The following is a 12,570-nucleotide window of genomic DNA, read 5'->3' on the forward strand; positions in this document are numbered from 1 at the left end:
ACTTCCGCGGTTCTCTGTCAGTTCAGCAATCACCAAGTCGCTGGCAAATTATTGACAGAGAATTAACTGGAATAAACATATTAAAATGCTTCTGGCAAAATTAATATATTACAATTTTTTTCCAACACTCGGTGCCGCGTTGTGTTTGACTTTACTGCACAAACATCACCAGGTGCCTGAGGGGCGAAAAGAAATTGAATTTTTGCAGATAGTTTAATTATTTTGAAAGCAAATTTTAAACAAATGAATAAGTTCTCGGTTCAGCAATTAATTTTGGACAGAATTAAAGATGCGTAAATCTTCCATCCGATTCATAACTGTCAGTGCAGCAGCTGAATGGATAAGAGGTGAAGCCGTCAGGTCTGTATCTGCCAATATAGGGACTTTATCATGGAGAGGGACAGCAGAAATAGGGACTGTGCATCTATACTTCTTACAGTGAGAGCTTATGTGGGTGCAAAGCACCTGTTACTGTAGGGATCAGTTAGGGGCGCAGCTAGATCAGCACTGGCCAAAATATCAGTAGAGCCAGGTAGTTTCTTGTACTGGAGGTAGTACAGAGACCGTGCCGGAATTATCATCAGCTATTTATATAGCGCCACTAATTCCACAGCGCTGTACAGAGAACTCACTCACATCAGTTCCTGCCCCAGTGGAGCTTACAGTCTAAATTCCCTGATATACATACACACACACACAGACACACAGAGACTAGGGTCAATTTGATAGCAGCCAATTAACCTACTAGTATGTTTTTGGAGTGTGGTAGGAAACCGGAGCACCCGGAGGAAACCCACACAAACACGGGGAGAACATACAAACTCCAAACAGATAAGGCCAATTTCGGGGATCGAACTCATGCATTTTTGTAGTACCTGGAACGTGGTGCAGGAGAGCGTCAGCCAGCTGATTGCTGCAAGTTGCTGTTATTGGGAATGTTTTATTACTTTACTGAGATTTTTTTTCCTGACACCCATATTTATCAGAATCTGACTCCCCCCTCCCCATGGCAGAATCTGCGCCCTATGACTTAGTAAAGTGACTGGGAGAATTATTAAATACAGGTGACGATCTAAAAAAAATACAAAGTTATTTTCGTACAAATAACCTTAGTAATTATCAATTGATTGGCTGGATGGTGGCTTAGTGGTTAGCACTTCTGCCTCACAGCACTAGGGTCACTAGTTCGATTCCCGACCATGGCCTTATCTGTGAGGAGTTTATGTTCTCACCGTGTTTGCGTGGGTTTCCTCCGGGTGCTTTGGTTCCTCCCAAACTCCAAAAACATACTAGTAGGTTAATTGGTTGCTGTCAAAGTTGGTGCGCGCGCATGTGTTTAGACTGTAAGCTCCAATGGGGCAGGGACTAATGTGAGCGAGTTCTCTGTACAGCGCTGCGGAATTAGGAGCTTCTCTGACAGAGCAGACACAGAGTGACTGACTGTCTGATGATCTTGTCATGGACATGGGAGATTACATCCTACACAGGCACAGGACAAGCGATATCAGATGACTCCAGTCTGCCTTAGCTGGGGGACGGGCGTCAGTAGTGTGAAGCTTATACTTTAGAATGACAAGATAACACAGACAGCTAGAATCTGATTGGTTGCTGTGGGCCACGCCTCACTTTTCCTTTTGAGAAGATTTGATAGACTGAAGCGCTCTGGTGAACAGATGAGGTTTTAGGGAGCATTTGAGGCATTGGAGGCTGGTGGAGAGTCGGATTGGACGTGGGAGTGTGTTCCGTAAGTGTGAAGCACACGGGAGAAGTCTCGGAGGTGGGAGAGGAATGGGGTTATATGTGGGAAGCGGAGGCAGCATGGAGAGGGTGGGAGGGAGGGTGAAGTGAGAGGAGGTCGGAGATGTAGGGAGGAGGAGGAGAGAGGCTTTGGAGGAGCCCAGTGTAAGGATAGTCAGAGCTGGGAGAGGTGAGGCTGTCTTGAGTGGAGGATGGATTGGAGTGGGGAGAGGCTGGAGGGACGTCGGATACATAAACAGGTATCTAACTCTGATCCTGATGTGAAGCCTGAGCTGCATGTGAATCACAGCAGTCTGTAAATACATAGCACATTGTATTATATATATTTATATATTATATGTATGGAATGTAAGAGGTCAGACCTGCGTCAGCTGAAAATAACTATAATGTATATACTTATTTTCCCACCAGACGGTAACACACAAGTAATCACGTATAGATCAGACCCCCAGTAAAGGCATCTGAATAAAACAATGTGAGGTGACAGGATTGTCTTGGTACGTTGCGTTGTTGTGGACGCATCGTGTAAACGTATATGGTCATATGACAATGGAACGTCTGTGGGACACTGGTTGGATGGAATCTCCTACTTCCAGGTCTGGTGCTGTAATATTATATGTATTATCTGCCCCCTGTCCTCTCTGGGCATCGGAAGGATGTTGCCTTGTTTCCAATACATATTGCTACATTTTTCAGACTGACTCTGACCTCAAAAAAAATACTAAACACAAAAATGTAAATGTTTAGATATGAATAATGAGGATGAAATACACATTCACTGCAGCTCTAACATTACCCCCACTCTCCATTACAGACAGGTGCTCCCACATCTTTAGGACTAATTTCTGTCCTCTGTATATAAATCCACTAATACACAAAATTTATTTCTGAAAAACAAGTCCAAAAGGCTTCTAGTCCCTCTCTGTCTGCTCTGGTAAACATAAAAAGTCCTTTCAAACAGGGGAAATGCTGCAGAGAAAAGAAATCACATGGTGGACACATTAATAAAGCATATTATTCAGCACTGTAATATATAGACTTTAAGGTACAGTAATGTCAACTTAACTTCAAATACAAGAAACCATTTTATTTCCTGAATATTTGCAACTAATTCCCTTCTTAAAAACTATTTCTTACATAAAACCGCCTATGTCCTTCTATTATAACTGATCCAACACTTTATATCTTTTTTATTTCACAAAGTTCATAAAGATCTAGAATGATTTGAATATGAAAAATAAATAAGAGATAACGGAATAAACTCTTATTGTGAGTTGATAAGTTTTACTCTGCAGATTTATAAGGGATCGGCCCACGATACTGAGAGATGGTGACGTAGGATGCTCTGGGTAAAGATGAAATCGGCCCCTGAAATCTTGCATTAATTATGGCCCGTTTGGGGCTGTTACAATTTGCTTTAGTCCAATTAATACTGTGCAATACTGGTGGCAAAGAAAAAAATATTAACTAGGCTAATTATACAGATGTAGGCTAATAATTATCTTGGTTCTTTAATGTTCAAACCCAGCAAATATGATCTCAAATATCAGAACTGAGTTTACTGAAAGTCTTCCAGTCAGGCAGAGCAACACTGCCATCCAGTGGCAAGTCTGTAAAAGTACAGGACAGTGAGCGCTTCATGTATTATTTATCCCAAATAGGGATTACAAAAATAAAATTCTTGCATCAGATTACCATTATATAGAATTCCTGAGGTTGAGAAATATTATACTGAAAAGGGACAATCTTGATGCCATGGTGAGAGGAGACGTATTATAACTTGTTAGGATACAGGGTTTATAAAATATTAACGTCTTTTGTGCGAGTTTCCTCAGTAAACACTAGTTGCATCCACACTAAGGGGGGTATTCAATTGTTAGCGTTAATGAAAAAAAACGAGCGCTCAAAAAATCTTAGCGGTAATTACTCGTGGAATTTCAGCTCGCCGCTCAATTCCGCGAGTAAACTACCATATTAACGCTTTTCGCGTGCAATATTACCGTATAAATGGTAATATTTTTTGAGCTCTCCTTTTTTTTCGTTAACGCTAACAATTGAATACCCCCCTAACAGTATAACAATTAGTATCAGGAAGGCTGAGGAGCGGTGGACGACTTGTATATCCACTTGCTTCATCTCAGATCTCCGGTGATCCGGTGTGGAAACGGCACGCTCCAATGAAACTTTAGGAATATTTCCCAAGCAGAAAGTAATGGTTTATTCTGACACGTAAATGAGGGGTGTCCATAGATTAACTGGCAAAGGACCTCAATAAAAAGCTAATTCAGGTGTTGGACTCCCTGAAACCAAACTTAGCTGCAAACAGACCAATCACAAGGACATCGTCCAATCTTACAGATACAAGTCAGAAAACCAAAAGAAATCTTCCTACTTCAACTACAAGAAATCCGGTCAGTCTGTCTCTTATATAAAGATTACAACACACTTTTGTAAATAAACTAATCCCTAGTCTATTAGTTCATCTAATCCCACTCTTGAATCTCCTTATCCCTCCGTCATACTCCGACCTGCCGCCTAATTTATCAGATCTATTGTCCCCATCCTCCCCCATCCTCGCTCAATGTTCATGATTTCACCACTTCAAAAACAAAATCAAAACTATCCACCAGATGCACTTCCCCCTACCCGCCCTCCTCCGTCCCTTCTTACCTGTAATAGAGTCAGATATCCTCACTCTTCTCTCTTCTTCCTCTATGTCTGCCTCCACCTTGTCCACTGCTTCAACTTCTCCCTCTCCACCGGTGTTTTCCCCTCTGCCTTCAAACATCCCCCCGATTCTCAAGAAACCAACTCTCTAAACACAATCCGTTCCCAAACTTTGTAAGCAAAAGGAAAACAACCCTCTGACCCACTCTATCTTCTTGAACCTCTTCACTCTATAGCAGGGGTGGGCAAACCTGTCCTCAAGGGCCATATCCAGTTCATGTTTTTAGGATTTCTTTAATCATGTACAGCTGAGTTAATCTATTTGGGTGGGTCAGTAATTATCCCACCTGTTTCTACAGACAGAAACCCTAAAAACATGAACTGGATATGGCCCTTGAGGACAGGTTTGCCCACCCCTGCTCTATAGTGACCAATGACCTACTGTAGCCAAGTCTAATGGCACCTTTCCCTTCTCATACTCCTTGACCTCTTGAACTCTCCACTGCTATTCGACAGTCAATCTGTCTCTTCTCCTTGACACTCGTTCACTTTATACATCACAAGTTATTGCTTCAGTGTCTCTAATTAGTGTCTCTACTTATGCACCCTCCTCTTCCTCTCTCCATCAGGGTTTCTGCATTCTCCACGTTGATGGCCCCACGCCGCCGTAAACTTTAATGTCCAAATCTGAACTCATTATCTAATGCCACTACCCCTCTCCAAATCTCCCTCTCAGTTGACATCACCACAATCTCCCACTCCCCAGACCCACGGCCTTTGTATAATCATTGACTCAGACCTCCGCTTCTTCCCTCAAATTCAGTCCCTCTCAAAGTCCTCTCACTTCCTCATCTGCAACATTGCCAAAACACAGCACTTCCTCATGAATGGTTAGTGAAACCCTGTTCCACACTCATCTCCCACCTGGATTATTGTAACCTCCTTCCACCTTTCTCCTCTACAATGCTTCCTGAATAGACAAAGCTTCCTCTCCCTCTGCACCACTCTAAGTCCCTTTATTGGGTCGCCATTCCCTCCAAAATAAAATTTAAGTTGCTCATCCTCAACTACAAAGCTCTAACACTTCCCTTACATCTGATTTTGTCATGATACACCCCCCCAACACCTCCACTCCTCTCCAGCTCTTCTATTCTCCTCTCACTCCCATCTCCAAGACTTCTCTTGTGCTGCTCCTCACTCAAATCACCTCACCACTCTCCCCCAACCTAAAATCCTTCAAACACCCCCACAAAACCCCCATCCACATGCCTGCCTACCGTACAATCCCCTACTCCCTTATCTGCATTCCATCCACGTTCACTTGTATCCCACTTTCTCCTACTGTCTCTCACTACCCCTTCCCTCTAGAATGTAAGGGCAAAGTCCTCTACCCTATGACTCATGTTAACAAACCTGCTTTGCCCCTGTGATATCCTACGCTGAAGGTGTGTGTGACCGCTACGCTGATTGCTTTCTTATTCACGCAATATCTGGGCTACGTTTGTAAATAAACGATAATATGTCATTTTTGCTGGACCGTTGTAATAGAATGCGTCAATTCATGGTGAGGACAAAGTGTTACAGTGTAGCAGTGTGCGCTCTACATATAAACTTAAATGCTGCACCTCCATTATTCACAATTAGCATCGTCTGCGCAAAAAAATATTAAGTATTACCAAAAATGTACTCACAAAGTGTATAGTATAATGCAAATTTTAATGACAATATATACATAGCTTTAAAAGAAACATCATAAAACATTCTAAAAAAAATAAAATAAATACAATATGATACAAAATCCACAATATGCTTATTGACGGAGCAGGTGCTACTTACAATATGTGACGAGGTGACGTACCTAAGACAACATGGATTTGCATTGCACTTTCATGTTACATAATGCCCTTTCGTGTTTTAATGATAACGCCAACATGCCAGACTGGTAGAACTGCGGATCCACGTCAGTGCAAGGATACAAGATATTGCTAGGGGGATATACAACTGAGGAGATTTTCTCGCCCTATGAAATTTGGCAACGCACTTAGTTCCGCAAACTATGGGACAGCACAATTGTCTAGTGGAGCAGATTTATAGAACTGGAACAATAGGAGAGAAGATCTAGAACTGTTACTGGGACCAGACAATGACAGGTGCAGTTAAACATTGAGAACAGCCTACAGCTTGGTGCACACACATAGAAGTATCTAACGACTAGATCTTACAGCACATTTACAGTGAACCAGAGAGGACGTAGTATCAGCCGTGAGAGATTTAGGGACTGATGGTATTTTGCAGTTTATCAAAAATCGATTTCATGAAATGTATTAATATTCTCTATCTTGTCTGAATTAGTTTGGGATCATCACCTTGTTTGACGAGTCACACCTCTCCAAAACTGGATGCGATTTGCCTGAAGGCTGAATTGAGGTGCTCTAAGGGCGTGAGTCTGAAAAGCGCCCATAACAACGCCCCTAAGAAGTGCCGCGGTGATGTTTGTGGATGAATCTTATACTAGAGACCGTATTGCATCCTCATGTCAAGGCTTCAAGGTGCCCCAGTTTCCTTACAGGGGGCTAATCACTTTCTGAGAACCCCTTTATAATTCACTTTTCTACATATAAGCAAAAAAGGAGCTTCTTTCCTCCCCGGCCGAATCTTCATCAGTTACCCCAAACCAGAGCCGGCAACGTTCTCAAACAAGCGAGCTATTCACGCTTCAATAAACACGGGGGAGGGGGGGGGGGATTAAGGAGGTTACATTAAGGGATCGTCCAAAACTGGTGAACTCCAGTCTAACAATGTTTTTCCCTCATGACCTCTGGTAACTAGTAAGTTGCACTTGTTTCCCACAAGACGCCGTGACCTGCCCACTTTATAGAGACACTGCTGACTGAAGGAACAGAGGCTCGTCCAATCTCTAGGCTCCTGTGGACAGCGCGGTGGCTCAGTGGTTAGCACTTCTGCCTCACAGCACACAGGGGTCATGAGTTCGATTCAGTAACTCCACAATTATGGGGGTTTTACTAGGTAGAGAGAGGAGATTTTGGACAATGAATACCTCATTTAATAGCTACATGAACTGTCTCACAAGGTGGAAGCCACATTTACTACAGACTGCGCAGGTATATCATTTATTCTGCATATTTCTAACTTCAATTGGGCTGTTCTTGAATTTGCTATCCTTAAAACAGGAAGAGTGCGCACACACACGGACACACAACATAGAGTTACGCAGAGCTCAATACTTAAACTGCGCCAAACCAATAAGTGCAGCTTTAGTAGAGCAGATCGCGTAACGGTCACGTTAATTACCGGTACTAAACCTACATTCAAAGACCACGAACAACGAGACACGTCGGCTTCAAACACAGAGAGTTATAAGCCTCAAACTGAAGCAGTTTAAAGTAACAAAAAAGTTGCCAAAAGTTTTAACAAAAATAATTTCTATTATGGCATACATGTCGCGGACTCATGCATGAGAAGGCCTTCCGGAGAGAGAAAGAACAAGTAACTATACAGAAAAAACCCATAAAGTCCTACTTGTGAATTCACGTCGTAATGACTCTGCGTTAAATCAGACATCCGTTTATGAAACACGGCGGAGACTCTGGCTATCTGTACATAGGGGTATATTTTTCTGATCTCTCTTCACAAGCGATAAGCCATATAAACAGAGCTACCAGCGACAAACAAGATGGAAGAACGCTCGCCAAAACACACAGACCTCACTGCTCTGTCCACAGAATACGCCTGGACTATAGGAGGACATGAATGGAAAAATGGAACAACCTAGACTAGGAAACGGACACCCTGCAATTAGAAGCTTGAAAACCAAGCGAGGAAGGAGATGCATAATTAGCTGCAGTATAAAGGAGAACGCACAGTATTGTGGTATATACACTAGTTTCCTCTAGTTCTCTACACATATACTTTCTACATACACCAGACCTAGCATTTACATACGAAAACAGCCCTTGATAACTCTTTCAAGTATTTGAAATAACAAACAGCTTAAACACAGATTTGGCCCCTAAACATCGACATAAACGTAGCAGGGAACAAAGTTTCTCCAATGTTACAGACAAACATTACAGGATTCTGCCGCTGCCGGTGCGCAGCCGACAGGACAGAACAGCCAGTAGCATCAGCTATGAATGTATATACCGTAAGCTCAGCATCTATACCGCTGCACCCATCATCCCGATACACAGTGTGTTATATCACATGACTAAGAGCGTGGGACCGGCGATCCCACTACAACTGGAGGGGTCAGTCTCCCATGACCGCCACGCACAGCAGCTGCTGGGGTAAGACGCTCGGGAGTTTCCGCTGTTGGTTTTACACCGGATGCGTTTTGCAGTCAATTGTTACAAATCATTAAAGACTTCATTTTCCAACGTCTATCGACTCAATTTTGTGCCGTAGGACAAGGCTGAATCCATCAACAGAATTCCCATGAAAAGCCGACAAGCGACAAACTCTGTCTAGATGGAAAAGGCGCAGATGCATGAAAAGCGTCATTTCTGTGAGCAAGGCAAACAATGATGGTACTTTCTAATTGGACGAAGGCAAAATTACCCAGCATGCTTCAAAGCTCTAGATTTCAGAACCTAAACCGTCAGCTGGCGAGAAATTCAGTTGCTAATCTCAATTCAATAAACCTACGTGAGCATACAAGATTAGAGCAGCTAATGGCAACCAATCAGAAGCTGGCTTTCATTAAATGATGGCGGTAGACTGCTACAAGCAGACATCTGATTCGCGCACACATCAATGCTCTACGCATGTTTTTAAATGAGCCCCAAACTGTCTTCCCCAACAAAGGGAGGATCTGAACATCTACAGACAATCCCAATGTATTTTAAAACCTGAGATTAAATTTCCTAAACTGCAGGTTTGAAAAAGTGGAGATGTTGCCTATAGCAACCAGATTCTAGTTATTTATTTAGTACATTCTACAAAATGATAGCTAGAACCTGATTGGTTGCTATAGGCAACATCTCCGCTTTTTTCAATCCTGCAGTTTAGTAAATAAACCCCAGATATCTTCTTGTATTTTATGCAGCGATGCATGAATACCGGTCTTGTTTCATTCATACAATAGACACAATTTGGCTAGCGACCTTCCCCCCCCTGCCCGCCTCCATTCCGAGCCAGGTTCTTGATTTTTATTTTGGTTTTCAGATAATAAGTAGTTCTACAAAAATATAAATTTTACCTACTTGGTAAAAAATAATTTCATGGTACCTTGCAAATAAAATAAAACAAAAACATAGAACCAAAAAAATATTGAATAAAATTTGTACAATAGGTACAAACATCATACAACACACATATATACAGTCCAACCCAAGATAAATTACTTTAAAATATGGCAAGTTCGCCAGCAACGTCTTCTGCAGAAGTTCCCGAGAGATGAGATCTCGCAGCGCAGGTCTACACAGCAGTTGGCCAACAATTTCTATGTATCCTATGAAGTTTCGGATATCGGTGCATATTCCTAACGGCTACAGAATCCACGACAAGAGGTGCACAGTGAAAATGGAATAAGAGTCTTTAAGCCAGAGTCGCGGGTCTGGTATTTCAGGAAGCTGCGGAGATCATGCTTAGTGGACACTTGGAAGTCTCTATATCATCCGCTGTCATTTCTACTGGTTGAGATCATGATTAGTCAGCGCTAAAACCACCCAAAACACTGTTTACCTAATGGGAATATGGGCGGGAGATTTGCACGGTCGCTGCCGGTTGTACACATGGTCCCAGGCGTAGGATTGTAATGGAGATGCAGCCAGAATTTACAGCACGTCGCTCCCACCTCCGAGCAGACAGAACGGGGGCAGCCGAGAAATACTCGATGCAGAGAGATCTGGCGTCCCGGTATTGTACCCTGATATTTAAAGGAACACAGACAAAATAATGGTAATAAAAAGCACAGTATGAAACTCCCCATAAGAGACATGTACGGGATATTCAAGTAAAACAGATCCTCCAGGTTCCGTAGCTTCAGATCGGTCTACAAGTCCGTTGACGTTCGTTTTTTCATACTACGTCGCTGAGCTAGATTGGAGGCTGCGACGGGCTCCAAGACCGGCTGCAACGTCTTGTGATTCAACGCAGAATACGTTGCGGCCATCGCACCCTGGAGAGGAGAAACAGTCATTTAGCACCTCAGGAAAACGGTATATTACCTGTATGGGCACTGGCCTGCGGGCCCCTTACAGGAGATGGTCTATTACCTCTGCCCGGGCACTGCCCTGCGGGCCCCTTACAGGAAAACGGTCTATTACCTCGGCCCGGGCACTGCCCTGCGGGCCCCTTACAGGAGATGGTCTATTACCTCTGCCCGGGCACTGTCCTACAGGCACCTTACAGGAGATGGTCTATTACCTCTGCCCGGGCACTGCCCTGCGGGCCCCTTAGAGGAGGTGGTCTATTACCTCTGCCCGGGCACTGCCCTGCGGGCCCCTTACAGGAAAACGGTCTGTTACCTCTGCCAGGGCACTGCCCTGCGGGCCCCTTAGAGGAGGTGGTCTATTACCTCTGCCCGGCAACTGCCGAGGGCCCCCTACGGGAGATGTGTTACTATCGCCCTGTGGGCCACCTTACAGGAATTTGAAAGAAGAAAAGTAGAGAATATTGTGAAACCTGCAAACAGTGACACAATATTCACCTAGATTGTAAGCTCTTCTCTCTCTTCCATGTCTGGACCTACTCCGTCAACCTCTTACGTTCTTGTTATGTTGATTCATCACACAAATCCCACATAAAGTAGTATTCTGCTGACCCAAAGCATCAGATATTTAAATATTCATGTGGATTTTACCAAAAGAAAAAAATTACAATTTCAAAATAAAGAGGTGGAAGAAAATGCGGGTGAGGTTGGGCCGTTTTATTTCCTTTTAAATATTTTCAAACTGTCCTTCTGTATGTCTAGCGGTGCTATATCAGCGTGTCCTGGGGGACACACGGATATAGTACCTCTAGATCAATCATTATCAATCATCCAGAGGATCACTGAGCACCTTCCCGATATCGGTTGTGTTCCCTCACTTCCTCTTTATACAAGATCGGAGACAGAAGACAATGTCTGACATGGATTCCTACTGGGGAACTTCATTAGTGGAGATGATTAAACAAGCCAGACATTTCTAAAGGACATAATCGGGCATCCAGTAACGCAGACATGTATGTACGTGTGTGTGTGTCTATATGTGTGTACGTGTGTGTGTGTGTGTCTATATGCCGGACGTTCGCCATCTACGGTAACGATGCTTTGTAGTATTGTAGCGTACGTTCTGCACCCACCACCCTGCAGTTCCCTAAGCCTATTTTATCCACAGCGACTTCTACCACTACGGATCATTACTCGCCCGGTGTGCGTTACCTTGACGAGGTGTGGCGCGTCCTGTCTGTTCAGCTGGTAATGAGGGAGCTGGTCCCTACACGCGATCCAGGAGTGCTTCAATACCTTCTCCGCTGTGTATCGCTGGTGAGGATCCACGTGAAGCATGTGTGATAACAGGTCCTTGAGAGAAAGAAGAAGAACGGTTACAAATAAATTCAGAAGACAGGCGACGCCAGCGACTGTAATGTGTTTACATGTAGGGGTCACTGAGCCCGATGAATAACGAGAGGTCTGGTCGCAGCTTATGCATTGGCGCGCTGCTTCCAGCGACACTGAAATAACATGTAACATACATGTGCAGGGAATCTGGACAGACATCACAGTTACCAATCATATGGTGTCCACGGTCATGTGACCCCCAGACGCCGCAGCGCTAAATGTGTATCTATATACGGCATTTTCTGCTATTAACGAGGATTTAAGGAATAATTCAGCAGAACGTCCGTGGTTTCAGGACAGGGAGAGATTGTACCTTTGCGGCATCAGACACCGTATCCCAGTTCCCTCCACTCAAAGAGAAATTTCCACTCCCCATCCGCAGCAAGATTTCCTCTGGGGTGTCGTTGGGGCCGTTGGCAAAAGGAGTGTACCTGAAAATGGAGAGAAGTATGACATGCGGGGACACATTTCAAATGAAGAAAGTAAAACAATGGAAGTGGGTCAGATACAGCTCAATAAACTGTAGCCCACCATAACATTTGCAGTGTAGATCTACTAATATCTATTACATGTACTGCTCC

At 43.6% G+C, this 12,570-nt stretch overlaps 1 protein-coding gene across 2 annotated transcripts in view; it reads right to left on the reverse strand.

Moving 5' to 3' along the window:
• Window positions 1-6,122: 6,122 nt before the first annotated feature.
• The window catches only part of RPS6KA6 (ribosomal protein S6 kinase A6), a 41,457-nt gene continuing 35,009 nt past the window's right edge, over window positions 6,123-12,570 (reverse strand). For both annotated transcript variants that reach the window (XM_075186215.1, XM_075186214.1), the window contains exons 20-22: window positions 12,303-12,420; window positions 11,810-11,950; window positions 6,123-10,564 (exon numbers count right to left, since the gene is read on the reverse strand). In XM_075186215.1, coding sequence (XP_075042316.1) covers window positions 10,439-10,564; window positions 11,810-11,950; window positions 12,303-12,420 — 385 coding nt within the window. In that variant the 3' untranslated portion in view covers window positions 6,123-10,438. The remainder of the gene's footprint in view (window positions 10,565-11,809; window positions 11,951-12,302; window positions 12,421-12,570) is intronic.

This window comes from Mixophyes fleayi, chromosome 9 (assembly GCF_038048845.1).
Source record: "Mixophyes fleayi isolate aMixFle1 chromosome 9, aMixFle1.hap1, whole genome shotgun sequence".
Lineage (NCBI taxonomy): Eukaryota > Metazoa > Chordata > Amphibia > Anura > Limnodynastidae > Mixophyes > Mixophyes fleayi.